This window comes from Trachemys scripta, chromosome 4, assembly GCF_013100865.1.
Source record: "Trachemys scripta elegans isolate TJP31775 chromosome 4, CAS_Tse_1.0, whole genome shotgun sequence".
In the NCBI taxonomy this organism is placed as follows: Eukaryota; Metazoa; Chordata; order Testudines; family Emydidae; genus Trachemys; species Trachemys scripta.
Window position 1 is genome coordinate 91,834,305 of NC_048301.1, and position 23,038 is coordinate 91,857,342.

Consider the following 23,038-nt stretch of genomic DNA (forward strand, 5'->3'; position numbering starts at 1 on the left):
GTTTCTTCCCCCTTTTTCTCCCCCCACTATGATTTAGTAATAAGTGTTAGTTTAGTCCTTGTATGGTGTTCTCAAACTCTGTGAAATGCTGCTGTTGTTCCCAGGTGACGGTATATTTATTCTGTTTATTATGACGAGCTCGTTTCGAAAATGCTTATTTGTTGTTGTGTTGGCTCTTTAACAGTTTTGTTTTCAAATATCTATACCTTGGCTGTTTTAAATCAGTCGAAATTGGAGCTTGGCAAAAATTAGATAGGATATGCTGCTGCTTTGTACTTTAAACATTTGATTAGAGAGTGGTTAAAACTAACTCTTCTCAGGGTTTCAGGTGCTTTTTATTTTATGTTGACCTATCACAAAGGCACTTATTTTTAAAGGGGAATATTTGCCAATCATTAGCTTTTAAAGTACTGGTAGGCTAATGTCTTCTTGTATTTATAATTTTTCTATTAAAAAAACAACCACCAGTTTCTTGTTTAAATAAAACTTTGAGCAGACTCCACAGTTACTTTTTATAACTCTTCCCCCCCCCCCCCCCCCCTCATTTCTGTATCCCAGCACCATTTTGGTTTTAGGTGCTGAGTGCCTTATCACCCTTGTACCATATAAAATCAGCTACTGCATACTTATTAGTTAACTTTGTAAGATAAATATTGATAACTTCTTTTATATCAAGCCCTAAATGAGCTAGAAATGCTATAGGTAGTATTTTAAAATGATTTTTGTAGAGGTTCTGTTGATATTAGATGCTAAATATCTAATTTTTAAAATGAGAAAGCCAGAAACTAATGTATACCGCTTCCATCCTATGGTCAGCAGGTTATTCTTAGAACATTATGATTTAATACAATAGCTAAGACTTCTGAATTTACTTAACCGATGTTAAATGTCTTTTAAATAACATTTTTAAAATGTGTTTTTCCTTTGATCACTAGCTTTAAATGCAGGCCAAGTACCTTGTTAGTGTGGGGGTAACAGATGTTAAAGCTGCAGGTTACTAGTAACAAGACTTAGAGTTAAATATAGTTTTGTATTTTCTCAATATTACTTTCACATACCATTACACCAGTTGCACAAAGTGTCTGTTCAAACAGAGCAGCTGATGTGAGAGCAAAATAAAAATATTGGCTAGTCTCCAGAGGTTTGGTTTATAGAAACCTTTGGCAAATTAATATTGTTACAGGAGGAACTATGTTTGAAATACACACTGTAACTAAAAACTGTCTTAACTTTAACAAGCGTGTCAGCCGGCAAACAGAGTAATTAAGCAGCTGAAAAATAGGTCAGGACTGTATTATGAAGTGGCACGATGAGGTTGCAAATAAAGAGTACAGCAATGTGTAAATTTTTTGTAGGTGACTTCTTAAATGTAGAAAATTGATATGATATTGATGACTGCATTATCTCAGCGTATATTAAACAATCCAATGAGTATATGGTAAACCAGATTTATCTAATCATGTAGAAGAATTTGCTAGACTAGTTATGCTTGTTTACTACGCTAAATGTTAGAGACTTCAATTGTAATGCTATTTTGCTTTCCATCAATGGCATGGTGTTATGTTGGTAAATTATTTCTTCATTGATTTATTTGAGTAGAAGTTATGACTGGTGCTTTTGTGGTATTAATATGATTCTGTGTATTTGCAAATATTTTAGAATTAGGCAGACTCCATCACCTTGAAATCTGGTTAGTTTAAAAAAAATTAAATTGGTTTAAGGAGTTACATCTGCCTTGAGCCCCTCTGCCAACTTCTGTGGTTTCTTATATTTGGATGTTGTCTTCTGTCATCTTTCTTTTGTGTGAGACCCCCACACACAAACAGGGAAAACAGAGTGATATCAAATATACAAAGTAAATAAATTGAGGGTGAGAAATCATAGTTATAACAGTATTAGAGAAAATTTTTAGACAAGTGTGTTTGTTTTGTTTTACTAGACTGCTTTAAGGGAACAACATGTGATGACTTAGAGGTGTGATTAGTGTGTGGACTTTATACTGCTCTCGTTAAAGTCTATAGGAGTTTTACCAGTTAGGCCAACACTGAGTGGTTCTGAAAATCCCACCCTAGATGTATTGTGAACTTAGGACCTGATTCTGCAAGCTCATGTTCATAGGGGTCCACCTGCATGTATGAGCTTGTGGGTTTAGGGCCTTAATATGTTAGTATAGAGAATAAAAATCAAAATACAATTTTCTTTTTTCATGCTACCACTGTACTGATAAATTATAAGATGTTCTTATTTATTCTGACAGACTTTTGAAGTTTAAATTTTTTTTACAAGTTTGTCCTCACTTGTAGAGTTCTCAGTTAATAAGTCTTTTTGCCAGGGACAATGATGTGATTACACTTGGCTGGGCATATTTTTTCTGAACTTCAGAAGTAATGTTAAATGCAGGTGAAAAACTTCAATTTCAGAAATCTGGTACTATTTAACTTCCAGCTAATATATTGATTAATAACTGTAACTATTGGTGGTTTTGTGTGTGTGTGTGTGTGTGTGTGTGTGTCTGTACGCTCCATCAGGCATGGAGGGTATGCAGTTTGGATGAAAAATACTACCAAACACAAAATAAAGTTAAATTGTATAAATTTAGAAGTCTACATTTTAATCTGCACTGTTTTGTCAAACAGTCTACAAGTTATGGGGTGTGTGTGTGTGTGTGTGTGTTTGTTTATCAACCCTATTTTTCCTGATGTGTGTTTATACTACAGTAAATGTAGTAAAGGTAGGTAGAATAGTCTAATGAGCAAAAATGAAACATGGCAATGACTATTAATCTTCTTCAATGATGTACTTCATGTTGGGATTAATGAAATTGCACCCATATCTCCGTGTAAGAAAGAGTTTCTAGTCATCTGTAGCTTTGCAAACCCCCTTAAGATGAATTCACTGAGGAGCTCTTGTTGTGACTGCTGCACAGTTACAAGAGAATTTAAGATTATTGCCCTAAAGTTAATTTATTGAAGAATGAGTTCTGATATGTACTATTTCTTCAACTTGGATTATGATGGTCATTTAGATGGGTAATGTGGTCTCCAGAAGGTCAGGCTACTAATTTCTGACTGTTCTAAATATTAACTCTACTGCTATTTTAAAAATGTGGAAACAGCTGTAGATTGTACTTGGTTCTACAGTATTTTTAAAACTATTTTTATGTGGAAGCAAATGCACTTGTTTCCAAAACAAATATAAGATTTTACTTCTAAAAAACATTTGTATTGAAAACTAGGAAGATGCAATTAGTTAAAGGATTTATGTTACTTGAGGGACGAGTTGGGGGAACACCATTTCTACATTTATGAAGCATGAAAGATATTCTAAAGTAGGAAGGATTACAGACCACGTGAATGTATTTGAACTTTTGGGCAAGAAGTAGTACAAGGTGAACTGGAAAGAAAAGAAAATAGGAAGTGTGTGTTCAGTGGCTGAAATGAGCCAGTTGCACGAGACCAAAGTTCAAGAAAACAAGTTGTGAAATATTGTAGGAAAGAATTTTGGGCAGTTTTAGAGAGAAGATGAGTAGGCCATATATACCTGATAACAATAGTCAAAACAGTTTTTAACAGTTTAGTATTCCATTATATATTACAGGACTTCAGCTTGCATAGCTGTATTTTCAAGCTTTTTCTTGCTATTTCTGCAGCTAGCATAACTTGTTAGTGATGCCCTCCATATTTTTTCCCACAGGAAGATAATGCAATTTGAATGTTTTTTTTGTTGGTAATTTATCAGCTTTAGCATGTCTTAAACTGCTTTCTCTGTAGCATAAGAGGAGGTAGACAAAAGCAGACCTGGACTGGAGCATGTGGTTTGAAAAATCCTACTGCTCATTAGTCTATAGACAAATCTTAATTTAAAGCCTGTTTTTTGTCTTAGTCTTTATCACATTGATGCTGTACTTTCCTTTTGGGGCATTAACTTTTCAGAAGCAAATAAGAAAAATATAAAGATGGTGCTCAAAGTGAATGTTCTCATATTCCTGGCTAGTCTCCTCATTATCTTTTATGTCATATTGTATGGGTGCAGTTTGTTTATTTTTTGTAAGCTTAGTCCGATCTACCAGGTGTTCATTTGAAAAAGCTTTTATTTCTACATATACTTTAAGCTTGTTCTTTTAAAAATGTTCCTCTAACAAGGCTATTGTACAATTTATTGAGAAAATACAGTCAAATTGAATGGGGATTTGCTTTTTGACATCTTGCAGAAATTTCTCAAGATGTGATCTCTCAGGTTGAGGGCAGGTAGGAAGGGTCATAGTAATCTGAAGTAATTCATCTTTCTGTATAAAGCCAATCATGTTAAACCCTATTCTGGGACTAGGAGGGCCTGTTCTACATTAGGAAATTAGGTCAGTATAACTGTTGCTCAAGGGTGTGAAAAATCCACACCCCTGAGCGATGCAGTTAAACCCTCCAACCCTGGTGTAGGCACTTAGATCTATGGGAGAATTCTCTTGTAGACCTGGCTATCACATCTCAGGAAGGTGGAGTACTATGCTGACTGAGGAACCCCTCCTGTCGATGTAGGTAGTGTCTTCACTGAAGCGCTACAGTGGTGCAGCTGCACTGCCGCAGTGTTTTAAGTGTAGACAAACCCAGGAAATAACATTTTGTGAACTGTCATGACTTGTGTGCTGCACTCTCTAGTTCTAAAAGTTAATTTCTAATTTACTATTTTGCTTTAAAAGTGGAAGAGAAAATAATTATTTTTTAAAAACAAAACCTTAAATCAGTCAGCAATTTTATTATGAAATATTTAGGGCTATTTAAGGCTTTTAGATTAAACATTTGACCTGACTTCTACATTGTTGAAAACCTATGTGGAACATTCTCTAACTTCTTAATTAGAACTACATATTTCGAGTACACCCATAATCGATTGTGTGTGTATATAAAACCTCTCTATTTCAGAGATTATTTAAAATGACTTACTGTTACGTGATCTACTAAAATATAGTTGTGACAGGGTTGCCAGGGTGCAATCTGAATTGTGGGACGGAACCCTCTATCCCATCCCATCAACCTGGGGTATCCCTTCTGATGTGCTGTTGGCAAGCTATAAACCTCTGAAAGATACTGTACTTACACAGACATCTACAGGCAAGGACACCCCCAACTGAGTTACAGGAATGCTTCTCCCAGCCAATCATGAACCAGCAATAGAGAGGCTCCAGCCACGTGCCCCCAGCTTCCCAGCCTTGCACCCCAGAGCTGTACCATTTTGCCCTGGTCAGAAGACTGATCAGTGTAAGTTCATTACCCAGTCTCTCTCTCCCTTGATGTTGAGGACACACACTAGCCTTTGTAAACTGAGCTGAGATTTCCCAATCAATTCAACCAAAACACACTGCTTGAGGTAAAATGTAAAACAGATTTATTGACTACAGAAAGATAGATTTTAAGTAATTATAAGTAGCAAGTGTAAAGATCAAAGTTGGTTACCTAAGAAATAAAATAAATGTCAGTCTAAGTTCTATAAACTAAACAGGATTTGAATCAAGCAGTGTCTAACCCTGGCAGATGGTATAGTTCTTCAATACACAGGCTGAGACTTTCCTCCAGTCTGGGACCACCTTCCCCCAGTTTAAAGTCTTTGTCCTCCAGATATGCTTCTAGGTGTTGAGTTGTGGGGGGAGGGAGGCCAAGTCATGATGTCACTTCCTCTCTTTATAGTTTCTTCTAGCTTGCTGGAAAGATCTATGCTTGTGATGTGGGAGAATCCACCCCCATTGGTTAAGCATTCTCCATTGTCTACATGCTCTCTCTGAGAAGTCTTCTGGGATGGTTGTTGGGAAAGTGGATTCCCTTTACTGGAGCATCAGCCTGTCTGGCTATTCCATTGTTGTACCTGAAAGGCTGGTTGTGGGTTTTCCCAACCTCACAACATATTTCAGTAGCACACACACATAGCAAAACTTCATAGCTTTGCATACAATGATAGCACATACAATCCAATGGAATATTCATGTTCAACAGATCAAGACTTTAAAAATGATACCTCACAAGGCATACTTTATACATGACATATCATAATTATATGACAGTGGTGAATATGGAGGTTCCAGGGTGCTGTTTTGAGGCTCAGAGTGCCACAATATTGTATTGTGTTCCTTTTCTGGCTTGACTGAATGTTTGTGTATATATATCAGACATTCTTGCATGTGCTTATCTGATGCTTCATAGCCAATTTCAGGATTTTTGGGGTGGCATAGAAATGATTCTTTAGGGCTCTGCAAAACTGGGCAATGCATGGCTACAGAATCCACAGGCATCAAAAATAAACTCTGTGTATGTATGTCTGGTGAGACTGAATAACCAGGGATTGTTAAGAAAAATTACCATGACATACTTCCAAACTTAGTGAACATTTTCCATATTTAAGGCTATTTTATCAAATAAAAGGATTAGAAAAATACCTTTATAAAATAAGGCTATGATTAGTATTGCTATTAAAATTTGCTCCACAATTGGGGGACTCACTTTGACTCCCAAACCCCGCAATTCCACGCTGTCCAAAAATATTTGGGCATAATAAGATGCTGTGTAAGTTGTAGTTGGGGCTAAACAAAACAGCTATGTTAATTTTGGCTTCCTTCAAAACACAGCAATAAAATAGTTGCTGGTAAAATGGATTAGAACAAAATTAGTAGGGGAAAATATTATTTTTTAGTTTCTAAGGAGATAGCGTAATCATATCTGTAAAAATATGAATGCCCTTTTTAAAAGTAAAGTAGTGAGGTAGAGTGGTTCATAAATGCTAAATTTCTCTGCAATGGGTAATCTATAGAATACTCATTGAAAATTGGATATATTGCTAAACCCCTCCCCAGGAAACAATTCTTAATTTAAAATGTAATTTTTTAAAACTGAGCACATCTCAGTCTCTCATCCATTTAGTGATACCAAAATAAATCAATAGTTTTGGAAAAGAATATCTTCATTGTGTAGTGTCACAGCTTTCAAACAATTAATGTGCCACTGTGGAATGATTTCCCGTTTAGTACCTCTTAAATTACTTTTAATGTGTGGTTTAACTTAATTTTCTATTTTGATTTATGTCTTTTCCATACAATGTAGACTACTTGTTAGAGAATAGAAAAGATACATGTTTCCATAAATATAACTTACTGGGTACACACATGAAAGCAGTAACTAGTTATCTAAAATATATAGTAGAAATGTTATTGTCATGGAACTAAATATTTTCTGAAATGCTCATGGTTTTGAGGCAAACGAAGTATGGAATTTGGTGTTTTACAGACCTTGTCTTGTGTCGTCACAAGGGTTTTTATCTTGGTGGCAATGTTGTAAAGAATATGAACTGTATAATGGGTGCTGATTTCATTTGTACAGTGCTCATTATGAGGGATGATAAAGAAACTCTTGCAATTAATGTCTAGGTTCCAGTATTGAAAAAACTTAGAAAATAGAACAAAGAATAGATAAACTAAAGTTATAAAATGTTTATAATCATAAATAACCATCTTCACATGTGGTGGAATCTTTTTATTGCAGAGATGTTTTCTTTTTATATTAGAATCAGAGAAATCACTAAGGCCTTGATCCTACAAACTCATGCACATAGACAGAACTCGCTAGGCCTACTCAGAGCTCTATTGAAGCCAGTGTTACTCTGCAGGGGAACAGGCATCTGTACATACATAGGAGCTTACAGGATCAGGGCCTAAAATGAGTATGTTGTCATATAAAATGCAACTGTTGCAGTGAAATTTGACTCAACAAATGCAAATAAAAATGAAAATAAATTGTAGTTACTGGGAAAGTAATACATATCAACATTTTAAATCCAAAATGAAATAAAAAAAAATCCCCATTGTAGGACCACAATAACCATTAACGATCAGAAATCAATGAAAATAGACCGGATAGAGTTTATTATAAAGTTATAACCTAAAATCTCAAAACAATTAAACTATCATTAAATCTAAGCAGAAATTTACGAACACCTTTATCAGTGTCCTATATAGTCTGTACTGTATAGATCTTAATCTTGGTTTTTTATTAGAATTTAAATTTACCCAACATCTATTATTTTAAGGATAGAGTCTGCTAGCCTCAACAACTCAAAAACATGTGCCGTTTCCCTCTCCCTTCATGCTGTGCATGTTTAACTTATATTCAGACTTCTCCACCTTTACTCCTGGGGGAATTCTGCACCAAAAAAATAAAACTTCTGCGCACAGTATTTTAAAATTCTGCAAATTTTATTTGTCAAAATAACATTACATAATCATGCCAGTTTTAGTTATTTTGGGTAATTTATTTCAAAATATCTGTCAGCAAGTATGTCTGTAACAATACAGACACACACACAAATTCCCGCAGGAGTAGAGAGTTAAAGAAACCCTTATGACAACCCAGTTCCTGTTTCTCTGCCCCACCTCCCTGCAGAGCCTAGCTGGGGGGCCAGATACTCACAATTCCTCCCCCCCCAGAGCCCAGCCATGGGGCCCCCTCTTGCCGAGATACCCACACCTGCCCCCCTACCTCTCAGAGCTCAGGGATCCAGAGGGAGAAACAGCCTGATGCTTGGTCCCAGGCTTGCTCAGAGTTTCCTTTGTGCTGCTGTCTCCTTCCCTCAGGGGGTGCAGGGAACTGCAGCTGCTGGGAACCCTCCAGCTCCTCCTCCTCGACACCCGGCAGTGTCTTCTAGGTGTGAACTGGGCTCTGCCAGGTCTAGCTGCCCCTAATGGTGGCCAGCAGCACTGCAGCCCATTTCTGTGGGGGGAAAGGAAATTCTGCATGCACAACATTGATTTCTGGAAGATTTTTGCATTGCGCAGTGATGCAGAATTCCCCCAGGAGTACACCCTCTATACAAAGCAACAGAGGGTCCTGTAGCACCCTTAAGACTAACAGAAGTATTGGGAGCATAAGCTTTCTTACCCACGAAAGCTTATGCTCCCAATACTTCTGTNCTGAAGAGCTACTGACTCTTTCACAGGAAAAAAGGGAGACAGGGAGCAGAGTGATTGGAGAGAGAAGCTGACAGGCAGGAAAACCTGTCCAAACTATGGAGAGAAGCAGTAGTAACTTCTCAGCCCGGGAAAAAGGAAGCCCTGCAAAGAGGTTTCTGAAGGATGTGTATAGAGGGTATCAGAGGGGTAGCCATGTTAGTCGGAATCTGTACAAAGCAACAGAGGGTCCTGTGGCACCCTTAAGACTAACAGAAGTATTGGGAGCATAAGCTTTTGTGGGTAAGAACCTCACTTCTTCTGATGCAAGAAGTGAGGTTCTTACCCACGAAAGCTTATGCTCCCAATACTTCTGTTAGTCTTAAGGGTGCCACAGGACCCTCTGTTGCTTTTTACAGATTCCGACTAACATGGCTACCCCTCTGATACCCTCTATACACATCCTTCAGAAACCTCTTTGCAGGGCTTCCTTTTTCCCGGGCTGAGAAGTTACTACTGCTTCTCTCCATAGTTTGGACAGGTTTTCCTGCCTGTCAGCTTCTCTCTCCAATCACTCTGCTCCCTGTCTCCCTTTTTTCCTGTGAAAGAGTCAGTAGCTCTTCAGACCACTTGCTAGTCCACATTTTCTATTTGTTTTGGTTGAGATTTTTTTCAAGCCTCGTTCTTGGCCATGTAAGCTATTTTCTTAAGATGAAATTCACCCATACAGGAGAGGGCCCACACAAGGTTCTATCCAGTCATTTAAGAATTTTTTATTTCAGTAAATCTGCTGTTTGAGGTTAATGAAGGATAAATTAATTTTTAAAAAAGAGATCAGACTGATAAGTCTGCGTGTAGATGCACAAGCTAGTTCAGATCTACTTTTGTGTTGAGGATAGCCTATGCTGATTCAGAGCTGGTGGCAGATATTTCATTTTTCTCACTGTGCATACTAGTTTATTGCTTGCAAGCAAAGGTGGAAAAAAATAAGTTTGTTCATCCTATTTGTGTTTGTCACTAAAGTCATATTGGAATCACAAAGTTTAGCTTTTGATGTGTGTACAGCATGAATATAATGATTATGCCTTTGTGCCTTCTTTAATATTACTGTTGGTATGAATGACTTTCAGAAATAATTTAGGATACCACTAAGTCATGTGAAAATTTCCTTTTTATATTTTATTAGTTTAACACTCGTTATATTTAAAACATTTTTTTTATGTATTGACAATGGAGTTCTGACTGATTTCATTTGAACTTTCATTGTCAGTAATTGAAATACTTTAGTCTACTTCAAAATGTAAATGTTTAATCTTTTCCTATGAACTGAAAATCACATGATAGGAATGGCTCAAATCATTCTCTTCACCTATTTGTTTTGAATTCTAATTCTGTTAATAAATACTATACTTACCTAACCAATAGGGAAACTGAGGTTGTGTCTTGTCCATTTCCCCATAACAAGTCTGTTGCAAAGTTGGGAACAGAGCCCAGATTTCCTTATTCTCATTCTGTGCCTTCTCCTGATTATTTATCAGTTTTTGCCTACCAATTATTAGAATTTTATATTGAGATAAATGCAATATATCATCTGCGCAGTCCTACTCTTGAGCTTGAAATGATGTTGGTCCCTAAGAGATTAGTATTGGATAGCTGTGCAAACCAATATCCCTCCCCCCTCCAACTCGTGATTGCATGCCACCTCCTCTCATTCTTAGCTTGCCCTACTTATAATCTTCCAGTTAGTTATTTCAATGAATGAGCTTTCTGTAGGAGCTTTATCTCTTCACCTGCTGTTCTGGCTCTTTTACCTGCTCAGTGCTTATCCTGCATTGAGTATCCTTTTATGTCTTTCCCTGCATTCCAGTCAGGTAGGAGTGTATGTGCTAAAGTATTTCCTGACCCTGGAGCTTTTTCAGGCTCTTCAACACCACTAAGGGTTTGTCTACCGTACGCAGCTTTTAGCGACAAGGCTGTGTTGACACTTTTGCGGTATTTTTTCGGCACTTTTGCCGACAAAATACTTCCAGCCCCGCGAGTGGCATAAGCTTTGTTGGCAGGAGAGCGTTCCTGCCGACATACCTGCGTTCACACTGTTGCTTGGGTTGGCAAAACTTTTGTCTTTCGTGGGCAGGTGGGGGTTTAAATACCTGCGAAAGACAAGTTTTGGCGACAACTGTGCAGTGTAGACATACCCCAAGATACCAGCCTCCATAGACCTGGGAGGATATTAGGCTCTGTAGCCTTTGATTGGACTCCAGTATTTATTTGCCCTTATCTCAGAAGCTCAAAGAGCCTCTACCGAGTTAGAGAAATGATAGGGTTGGATAAATGACAGCACAAAGGCAGATCTCCCTGGGATGGGATCTGTTGTGTCCCTTTACCCTTCCACCAATGGAAATGGAGGGTATAATATGGTCCATTTGTTTTATAGTGTCTCAGTATTCTTCCATCCATCTCTTTCTTTCATGAGTGTGGGAATTCACCTTCATGTACCTCTTCTTTCAGTTTGGGACAGAAGCTGCATAATTTTATTAGAGTAAAAACTTAAAAGAATTTAAAGTACGGTAGAAGTATAAGTGAATATAATCCCCTCTATTCATTTGCATAACTACTGTTATCTTGAATAGCCAGCAGGCTTGCATGTAGAGGAGGATGTATCCAGAAGCCCGGTATTTCTTAAACTTAAACCACTTTATATCAGTGGTTCTCAAACTTTAGCAACCCGAGGACACCCTTTTCGATTTAAAATTTTTCGCAGACCCCCAAGTCCCCTGTTCAGCCCCAGGCTCTGCCCCCATTCCACCCCTTCCCCCAAAGTCCCACCCCTGCCCCTCCTCTTCCCTGCTTCTTTCCGCCCCCTCCCCCGAGTGCACCTCCTCCCTGCTCCTCCCCTCCCCTCCCTCCCAGTACCTCCCACTCGCTGCTGAACAGCTGTTCCATGGCGTGCAGGAGGCACTGGGAGGGGGAGTTGAGTAGTCCGCGGACCCTAGTTTGAGAAACTCTGCTTTATATAACATTGTGACCAATACCACTCCAACTCAATGTCTTGCTTGGTCTTTTGGCTTTCCCCCTTGTGTTACCATCTGGCTGTAGCAGGTGAACATGTCTGTGAGATGACACATTTGTTAGTGCCCCTTGACCAAGAATCAGAGGATGGTGTAGTTTCCGGAAAGTGTTTACTCTTCAGTACTTCTCCTTGCAGGTTACAAGGTTCTCTTCTTTTTGGGGACCTCTGCCTGAAATTACCCATACAACATTAATCTTAAAAATAAGATTGATTAAAAACAGGAAATAACTATTCACTTACTATCTGGGTTTATGTCTTCCATAAGCTAAACTTAAATAAGGCATTTTAAGGTAGTTAACAGAGAGAAAGGAAAAGTGAATAACGTACATCTCTTGAAAGCAATCTGCTCTCTGTTCCCCGTTTTTGGTCAGGTTGTTATGATTGCTTGATGTCCAAAGACAAATTTCTCGTGCTGTGTCCAGAGATCTTTTAGGATTTGTCACATTTCGTTTTTGTATCAATTTAATTGTCAGTTTAGAAACAGATCAAGTTAAATCAGTGCAATCCTTTAGTGTAGAGAGTTATACCAGTATGTAGGGGGCTCATGTCGGTGTGGCTTATTTTCATAAACTTGTGAAATAGGCAATACTTCTATCAGCACCTTTCTACCAGTATAACTGTGTCTATGCTAGGGATCACACTGATTTTATAATTAAATTGGAACAAAAAATATTTGGAAACCACTCATAATAAAAGGTAGAACTGAATTATGCCTTTGGAAAATTTAAAGTGACTTTAAGATAGGGGATAACATACTAGGTTGGTGTCTTGTACAGTGTGTTTTAAAATACAATGTAACAGTAAGCTGTCAGTAATTGATGGTAATTGGAACCTTGTATTTGTTAACAAATGTAATATCTGGGAAAATCTGTTTAGGTATTTAGTAATATTGCACAGCAAAATGGTTTTAACAATTATGATTTAGAATTAGATGCTCACTAATAAAAAAGTTGTCTGAAAGATGTTAGAAAACAAGTTTTTGTTAAAGTACAACTACTGTTTTAGCTTTGTAGCATGTGGTTAAGCTTTGCATATTATTATGGTTTCTGCCACAGCAACAATAACTTGTACCTGATTATTACTGTAACTGTATATTAAGTAACTGTTCATACTTTAGTCAAAGCAGTTCTAAAATAGTGTGAACAGTTTCTTGAATATAAGTGCATAATTGTCAGCAATATAAGTTTTCTTTTTTTCTGGGATAGGGAAATCAAATGTTATTAAGAAGTTAATAATTAGTGTTGTAAAACTTGGAACAGTCCATGCTTTTCAAGGTTGTCACAAAGACTGCCAAGTTTGCAGTGCTTACAAACTTTCTAAGCCTTTTAGAAGACTGCAAAAATAATTGTAATAAACTTTGGGATCCGCTGAGCTTCCCTAAACAACTAGTACAGAAGCTAACAATATAATGTATTCCATTTCATAGTGTAAAAAGTTCGAGAGTTGCATGTAAAAGTCTACAGAAACTTCAAACTTGGTGTAAGGTTGTGAGACCTGTGTACTATTCTACCTCCTGTTTCTCTCTTTTTGTTAATTTGTAAACCTGGAGAGAATTCCTCTTGTGCTCCTGAACAGAACATATGTGAATACGTGACTCTTCCAGTTGATTTGTTCCAAAACAGTCTACATGTTCAGTATATGGTCAAAACTCATTGCCTTCCGGTGGTTTGACTATTTGTTTAGTAGAATGACCAATCCAACCCTTTCCTCTAGGTTTGGCTGCTCAGCCGGCACCTCTCTGCTTTATACCCAAAATCCTTCTGTCAGGGAGACCCAGTTCTGAAGCCTGCTTTCTTTTGTTTTATTTCCTTCAGTTAGAGGCCCTCCCTCTAGACTTATTGTTTCTGGCAGGTGTTGTGGGACAGGGTAAATGTTAGCTCCTGTTTCCAGGGGAGATCATTAACTCTTTTTTGCCTTGCTCCAGTGTGGGCTTGTCCTATCCTATTACATTTGAACCTGAAGATGAACTGTGGAGATTAATTCAGTTTGTGCATGCCAATGCCACAAGAGATGATCTGTGTGCTGGAATATAGGTATGATTCTCTTCCTTTAGCAGGGGAGGAAGACTATACAAATGTGAAAGAGCAGAGGTGAATGAGGCATACAGACAGAAGGAAGAATAATAAAAACAGGAGGGAAGGGGCAAACAGACTGAGAAGAGAAGCAGTTCTGTTGGCTTACTGACAGTTAATGAGAACTGTTGGGTTTGAGAGTGATATGGAAGAAGCAAAATCAGCTTCTCTAGTAACCTGAAACTTTGGATGGCTGATGAGGGTATCTGAGCAAGGGAAGGGGTTCCAAAAAAGGGTGGATGCTAGTTTAAATAACTGTGAGGGAAGAGAGACATGTGCAAAGGCTCAGTGAAACTCATCTAAAAAGAGGATAAAAAATGGACACTAACTCCGTGTAGGGGTAAGTGTATTCTAGTGTTTAGAAAAGAAACAAAGAAGTCATTACTCCTGTTAGTAGTCTCAGCAAAAAGGTCCACATGAATGTGAATGTGAGTCTGAGTCCTATAACAGGCTGATGTGGGCATTGTACGCAATTCTACTAACAACAGTGTAAACATTTCCTTTCTTCCCCTTACCCTGTCTTGTCCACAGGTGCATAGATATGGCTTTTTTGGTCAGAATCTGAACCACATTTTTTTACCATACTCTACTGACTGTCTAGGTTATGGTTCAAGATTTCAAGTAGTGCTACTGTTTTCAAAGCAGTTTTCTCCCAGCCTTGTGTTTTGGCTGACGTTACTTTTCCTTGATAAAATAGATTTGAACGACAAAGGCTGTGATTGAGTTATTGCTGGGTGCTTAATGGCTCCCACGTTAGTCTAGAGTTTCTCAGTGTGGATTGATTTAAATCGCCAAGTGGAAAGCCTTGATTTAAATAATCAATTTTAATCAACTTTTCCATTTGTAATTCACTTCTTTTTTAAAGAAAGGTGTATTCTCAATGGTTGAGAACCATTATAACATACTGATTTACAACTAAACAGAGCCTTTACATTAGATATGGTACATCTTTTTGTTACCTAGGAGGGTACCCTATCGCTATATACATTTATTTAAGCAATGATATAGTTTAGTATTTTCAGATACATATTAATTGTACATTTTTAGTATGTTAGAAAATAGTGAATGATATATTTCTTATTTATACTATTGTGCCATATTTATAAAGGTTGACCTCCAAATTTAGATGTTTTTCCTCTGATTTTTTTCTATCTATAGAAAAGCAGCCTTTAATTCTAAAGTTTTTGATAGAGGCTAATGAATTCAGCATATTTATTTTTTTACTTAAATGTTCTAAGAGATTTTAATAAGTTTAGGCCTTAATATATATATATTATATTAAATTCAGATTCCATTTTAAATAAATTTATTTTTAAAAAGAAAAACCTAATTTAACAATAAAAATCCAATTTTTATTCACCCTGCTGTTGCTGCAATATCACTTTCTAATCTGCTGCTTTGTGGAGCAGTTTGGGGACTCTTGGATATGAGTGGTTGGTATGTGTTTGTACAATGTTTTGAAAATGGAAGGCACTGTGTAAGTACTAAGTTTTATAATGAAATAATTACTTGGATATGTTTGTAAGGAAGGTGCTGAATAAATGTTATGACAGAAGCTAGTAATGAAAACTAAAATCTGTTCTATACCGATACCCTAAAGGTGACTTGCAGAAGAAACACAGGTTTATGCTGCATGCTTGTATTTATTTATTTATTTATTTATATTTTGCTTTCTGATGTATAAAGAAGGCGTAATGTTTTTAAAACCCTTTTTTCCCCCTTGCTTGACTTTTATCCTAGGGACAGGACTTAACATTCTTGAGGATTTTCAGGTTAAAAAAAACTTGCAACTTTCAGACTTTCTTTATACATTACAAAGAAAGGGGGAAAAAGAGTAGAAGAAATAATTTTTCTCTTTCCTTCACAGGGCACCTTTCAATTTCTAGTTTATAAGCGTGGTTGAATAGTTGCATTTATGAAAAATCTCAATTCTTTCTATAATGCTCTTATATTTTTTATTTAAAATATTATGGTATTTAACATTTTTTTAAATTTATGAAGATAAATTTTCTCCACTTTATAATTAATTAACCTCATGGTCATGCTACCTATTTAAGTCAGCCTTTATTGTATAAAATATTTTTTGGAAAAATTAGTTGTATTTATAACAGTTTTCTGACTGATATTTTGTACTGATTGCATTACACATTCCAGCACCTACACCTCTACCCCGATATAACGCGTCCCGATATAACACAAATTCGGATATAACGCGGTAAAGCAGTGCTCCGAGAGGGCAGGGCTGCGCACTCCGGTGGATCTATATTCTCTAGATTCTGTGTTACAGTGCAGCTGGAAAGTTGAACAGACTTTGGAATTCAAAATGAAATGCTCTTGCATGCATATGAGGGTGACAACTAAACCTAATGAAAGAAGTCAAGTTAGTAAATTTTATACTGAGTTTTTTTAAAATATGCACACTTGCATACAGGGAATACTGAGAATTTTAGTGACTATTAATGGATTGATGAAAGGAGTCTACAAAGGCCACCACTCAAGCCCCACTCATAGGAATTGCCATACTGGGTCAGACCAAAAGTCTATCTAGCCCAGTATCCAGTCTTCCAAGAGTGGCCAATGCCAGGTGCCCTAGAGGGAATGAACAGGTAATCATCAAGTGATCCATTCCCTGTCACTCATTCCCAGCTTCTGGCAAACAGACTAGGGACACCATCACTCCTGCAAACATTTATGCCTGTGTTTGGACTAGGGCCAAAGCTATATTTAAAGGCTTATGGTTTAGCATAATTTCACCAGTAAATCTACTTTCTGGAACAGTTCCTCTACTTTTATTATTTAAACAATTTTGGAACATGTTGTAGCATCTGCAGAACTCTACAGCAACCCTGAGTTGATACTAAAATCCAGTACACTGTTACTTGGACTGCTGAAAAAGACACTTATCTCAACAGCTTTCTAGTTGATATAGGCTGAAAAGAACAGAGCTTCACTTGAGGAATAACGTAGAGTACATATAGCCAACATTTGCTGAAGTACTGTCTTCCTTGGATGCAGATTTGAGACACAGGTTTCTTCTGATTGATTTTGACCTATTTGACTAATTACAATAGAAACTTGCAAAAGAGAATACAGGGATCTTCAGTGCTTTTACCATGGAGGGTGGAAGTGTTGTCATTTTTTAATTCCCTGTCTGCTTAATATTTTATCGCAGCTGTCCTCTGGATGGGTGGATGGATTAATGTATTTGCAAAAGGAAAGTCATCCTATTAATAATTTTGGATTCTCAGAATTGAAACTTCCATCAATCCCTTGCATTGGGTGACTTAATCTGCTACTCTTTCATGTTAATCAAGAAAAGATGCTACGGGTGAAGGATACCATCTCCATGCATTTGGGAGGAGGGTTTACAAGGATGCCTTCACACTAATACTTTTGTAACAAAAATCAAAACCAAACTCGAGTCAAAAAGTTGATGTTAATAGCCTCAAATGGCTGGAGCATGGCTGCTCCTAGCAATCTGGGAGTCTGGCCACAGATGATCACTTAGACCCAGGGCATTGCCGTCGGGAATCCCTCTTCCTACTGGCATGTCTTTTCGGTAAATAGAGCAGTAGAGGCATGGTGTTTGAGGAGATATACGAAGTCATTTTAGTGTCTCAAAAGGAGACCTTCAGACTTAGTTTGGGTGGGAGAAGTTTGTGTTTTGGTGCAAAAAGGTTTGTGTGGATTTTTTTAGATATATCATACACAGAAACTGCTTAACTACTACCTTCACTCTTCTAAGATAAACATGATATTTTTTTAATGGACAGTTAGCTATTTCAGTCTCTCATGAATACATCAAAAGTATATCAGATTATCTGCAGTCCCTTATAACATGCTCTGTGTACGGCTTGATGCATTAAACATTTTTTTAAAAAATCCCCACAGATATTGTACGACAAAAAGTATTGAAAATGCTTTTTGAGCCAGTTTGAGAGATCAAGTTTTGTACATCTCGATTTTTTTTCTAGAGGCACTGTTTTGAGTCCACAGAGTGGTGAACTTCAGGCTGTAATGACTGGTCCATCTTGCACTATTGTCTACAAGGTTAAGATGATGCTAGACATGTTTTGAAGGGCTGGCTTCTCCAACTGAGCTGTTTGACACTAGATTGAAAGGAAAGTGGAAAGAGTGAGTTTGTGTCCCCTTGATACTCCTGGGTTGGTTTCCTGTTGCAGTTTATAGCAGCTCATGTTGGTCAGAATTGTGCTGGGTGCCAGTGGACCATAGGAACCAGTGTGATTGTAGAGATTTGACAAGCGTTTGGGGTTCCCTAGAAACATTGCCTGTGTTGGGATGCAGTATGTGTGTATGTGTGTAGCTATGGCAGCTATAGACTATTCAAAGATTCCACTATGTTAGGGGAATCCTCCACTGTCTGGATCTTTGCCATAATATACCAGAAAATGTTGGCCTTCATTTCTTCCAAAGTTGGCAATAAACTTGCATCGTAGTAAGCTAATTGCCATGCCATTGTTCCCCCCCCCCCACCAGCATGCCTATGTTGACAAATTGCTTTTTCACGAGCTTGATGTGACAAGGTTTATAGGTCTTTATCTGGAGTGTATTAGAGCCCTCCTTCCCCGCTCTCTTTCACTTCAACCCAATGCAGTAGTTTCTGCTATTAATCAGTGAACCTGGTCTAAATGACTACCTGTCTTTGTCTCTCACTGTTACAGTTTGACAGGTCTGTAGCTTGAAGGTCATGTCCAAGCTCATCCCATTTGGGGCACAGCAGGTTGGGTGGCTAGTCAGGACTATTTCTATCCAGGAGATTAGCAAAGCAGCTTCATGGTTATATCTGTATATGTTTATAAAGAATTATTACTTAGATTAGTAATCCAAGCAAGAATCCAGGTTTGATATCCGTATTACAGAACATATTCCACCTTGAGGGATGCTCAAATTCTTCCAACACCAAACACCTTTTAGATCTATCTAAAGGCAGAGCAGGAATGTGGGTGGTGGGCGCATGTTGAGAAGTGGGATAGTAGCAAAATGGAGCTGAGTTATATGAGAGAGCATGGAGAAATGAAGTTTGAAGTGGGGATGCACTGAAGACCTACACTGAGGAGCAGAGAGGAGCTCTGTCCTTATGAACTTGAGGTGGTTCACCAAAGATCTCTGCTGGTGCGATGAACTGGAATGGAGTACTACTTCAACTTGAGGCTTCCCCCAGCCTATACATGGATACCTTCAACATTCCCTCCCATCCACTCCTCATTCCTGCTCAGGTCCCCAGGTTTACTGTACATGGCTGCCCATCCTGTCCGCTTTGACTCCCTATGGTGTTGCTGGGGATTGGACAGCTGTGGTGTTGATGGATGGGGTTACTGTGGGTGTGGAGGACAGGGACAGAAAGTGGGGATGTATGGGGCAGGGATTCATCCATGCCCCTCCCCCCCACAGCTCTGGAAGAAGTATTCATCCTCTTCCCATGTAGTCCGCATGTTGTTCACTAGTGGCAAAAGGGGTCTGGTGACAAGGGGAGAGGAGATACATCAGTGGAGTCTAAAGTCTTCATAGGCATCTGTGTCTCCTAGCTTCTCCATGCGGGAAAGTCTTTCAAGCACTGGTGCTTTATGCTGAGGCACTTTGCTACTGCCTGAGTTTGCCAAGGAGTCAAGGCAGCAGTGCTCTTGGAGCCCTTCACATACTGATTTGTCAGTGCAAAGAGACAGCGATCCCTTTCTACACCAGCTTTATCTCATTCCCTGCCTAGGGCCCCCACATCCTTCAGACTGCCCCTCCTATCCCAATATGGCTCAACAAGCTATGTGCAGAGTACACCTGGTGAGCTAGCAAGACTAAGGGCTTGTCTACCCTGGCAATTAACAGCGCTGCAACTTTCTCACTCGGGTGTGAAAAAACACACCCCTGAGCGCAGCAAGTTGCAGCGCTGTAAAGCACCAGTGTAAACAGTGCCCCAGCGCTGGGACCCGCGCCCCTTGTCGAGGTGGATTTTTTAGAGAGCTGGGAGAGCTCTCTCCCAGCGCTGCGCCGCGACCACACAAGGCATGTTAAAGCGCTGCCAGAGCAGCGCTTTAGCATTGCCCGTGTAGACTAGCCCATAGAGTGTTGAATCTGTGAGCAAATCTTAGTGAAACTCAGGTTATCCTGTATTAGGAGGACAATATTTGTGCTTAATTTCGAAACTTCAAAGTGGCTGGTGTGACAGACTGTCAAAGTCCTGCAATACCTTGAATTAACTTTATTGAATTGTTGTACCCTATTGAAATAGGGTTAATACCTTTGTGGTACATTGTATCAAATGCAAAGTGTATGTGTTATTGTGACATTATTTGTATCTTCTTTAGTAGAAAAGAGGTATGCTAATGTACTTCCTCTGCTATCATCCCTTTGAAGCCACCCCACTGGAGAGGCAAGCATATACTAGTTCAAATTGGATTTTCCAGGGACCAAAAGACAGAGAGGTTTTTTTGATAAATAATCTGGCTTCAAACTAGCTGATGGCTTTTTTCCTGATCCAGCAAATGGACAGGACCTCTGGTACATGGAGGACCCCAATCCTTGTTCTGAGCTGGAGCTGTGATGAACTTGTGACTGCAAAGGAATCCACTTCAGTGGGGCATTGAAGGACTGCACCTGCCAGAATCTATGTTAGAGTTGGGATTAATTCTAGTAAGCTTATTAACATGCGTGTAGGTTTTTATTGTTTTTAATAAGCTCCTCCCGCTTCCAGGAGCTGTGCAGAACCATGGCATGCGCAGAGCGGGGCAAGACCCCGACCCTGCTCCCCGGTTGGAGCAGGGCAAGCCCTGGACCCTGTTCCCTGGTGGGAGTTTAAGGGCTAGATTAAAACATCAGAAGAGACCGATGTGGCCCCTGGGCCATAGTTTGTCCACCCCTGGTCTAGGCCTTGAATCAGCAAAGTATTTAAGCATGTGCATAGTACTGTTTGCTCAAGAACCTTGATTAATCAGTTTTATGGTAGTGACAGTGTTCTGTCTTCTGAGTATTTTTACAGTATGCTGTTGTGTTAGTTCCCTTGCTCAACACCACAAGGTTGGGCAAGGAAGGTTTCCTACAAGTGAAGAAAGTTTCATAGCCTTGGTACACTTAAAACCTGTTGTGAAAGGACTGAATGGCTTATATAAAATAAAGAATTTGTGTATTTTTATTAATATTTTACACTTCCTAAATAATATATTGGATCACAAAGAGAATTTGATCTGTTTCACAATTTCAAGTTTTTGTATTGTGATAGGATTACAGTATTGTACCAAGCCATAACTTTCCAATATTTAAATTAAGGTAATTTAATTTTTACATGAATATATGGTCATTTTAATAGAATCCAACAATCAGATTATAACTTTGTCTTATGTACAGTTGAAAAGAAGCAAATCTCTGCTTTTCACATTTATTTTTTCCTTTTGAGACTTTCAGTAGAACTTCTGTGTGATTAGTATAACAACTGTAAACATTTTTTTTAATGGAATGTAAAGGTTAAAAAAAATAAAACGATAGTAAAAATAGAAATTCAGAAGGTGCCATAGTCATATTAAAGGTATACATTTCTGATCTCTAATACAGTGTTACATTGTAGGAGAGCGTCCTTTCAAATAAATGAAGTGAGGTGGTAGGCTAACTCTTTTGAGGGAGAGCGATTGGGTTTTTTTGGTTATTAACTGTTGTTCCAAAGTAGGTAAATTGTGTAGGGGTTTAAAAGGATTGTTTAATTTCTGTTCCAAATGTTTGTATCTTTACTCACGTCATTGTGTATTAGAAACAGTTGCTACGTGAGCCTGTAAAACAAATTCACTGGACTAAAGGCTGTTACTACCTTGCTTTTGATAGTGTTGTATTACATTCTTTTGTCCTGTATGAACTTTCGTTTGTATATCTATGCTTTCTACTGGTAAAGGCATAGGTTTTGAATGAACAGATTTTATTTAATGTACCTGTTGAAATAAATTACAGAAAAGGGATGTTTTCCTGTTTGCCAGTGGTAATATAAAGGTCAGCAATTACAAATTGGATCTGTAGATTTAATAGGGGCAGCAATGTGCATACTCAGAACCTGAAAAAACTGGGTGGTTATGTGTGGCATTTTTGGAGAGCACTTAAGAAAAAGTGTCTCAAAATACCAACTTCAGCTTTGTCAAATATGGCAGGGGTGCTAAAAACATAAATTAGAGACCTGGAGATTATTTCTTGTTGCAGCTGTGTACTAGATAACAAGTAAGATATTACTGTCCCTTTTTAAGAATTAAGTATATTGTCAAGAGTGAAACTTCCTGATGCATTGAAAATTCTGTATACAATTTTTAATATCTGAACAGTTGTATTCCACTGTAATAATTATTAAAATAAGCGTTTTCTTACAGTAAACACATGATGCTTTTTATAAATCAAAGCATAACTTTAGAGTTGCTGTCAAGTTTACAATTCATAAAATAAAACATTGCTATTTCTCATTTCTACTGGCTTCAGAAATGGGATATGTATACAGTCAGAATGAATGATACAAATAATACTTCTGAACAAAAATGAGGAAGTTAGTTGAACAGAAATTAAGGGGTACAGTACCAAAAGTGAAATCCCTGCAAGCTGCATGAAAACTTTTAAAAGACACCATAATAGAAGCTCAGTTTAAATGTATATCCCAAATTAAAAAACATAGAAGACCAAAAAACTGCCACCGTGGCTAAACAATAAAGTAAAGTAAGCAGTTAGAGGCAAAAAGACATCCTTTAAAAAGTGGAAGTTAAATCCTAGTAAGGAAAATAGAAATGAGCATAAACTCTGGCAAGTTAAATGTAAAAATATAATTAGGAAGGACAAAAAAGAATTTGAAGAACAGCTAGCCAAAGACTCAAAGTAGCAAAAACAATTTTTTTAAAGTATATCAGAAGCAGGAACCTGCCAAACAAACCAGCGGGGCCATTGGATGATGGAGATGCTAAAGGAGCACTCAGAGGACAAGGCTATTGCAGAGAAACTAAATGA

At 38.0% G+C, this 23,038-nt stretch overlaps 1 protein-coding gene across 5 annotated transcripts in view; it reads left to right on the forward strand.

Moving 5' to 3' along the window:
• Window positions 1–23,038, forward strand: part of HIPK3 (homeodomain interacting protein kinase 3) — a 147,289-nt gene that overhangs the window by 1,001 nt on the left and 123,250 nt on the right. For 2 of the 5 annotated variants that reach the window (XM_034769937.1, XM_034769941.1), the window contains exon 1: window positions 9–104. The exons of the other annotated variants lie outside the window; for them this stretch is intronic. In XM_034769937.1, the coding sequence (XP_034625828.1) occupies window positions 86–104 (19 nt within the window). In that variant the 5' untranslated portion in view covers window positions 9–85. Of the gene's footprint in view, window positions 1–8; window positions 105–23,038 lie in introns of those variants that run through there. 5 annotated transcript variants of the gene reach the window in all.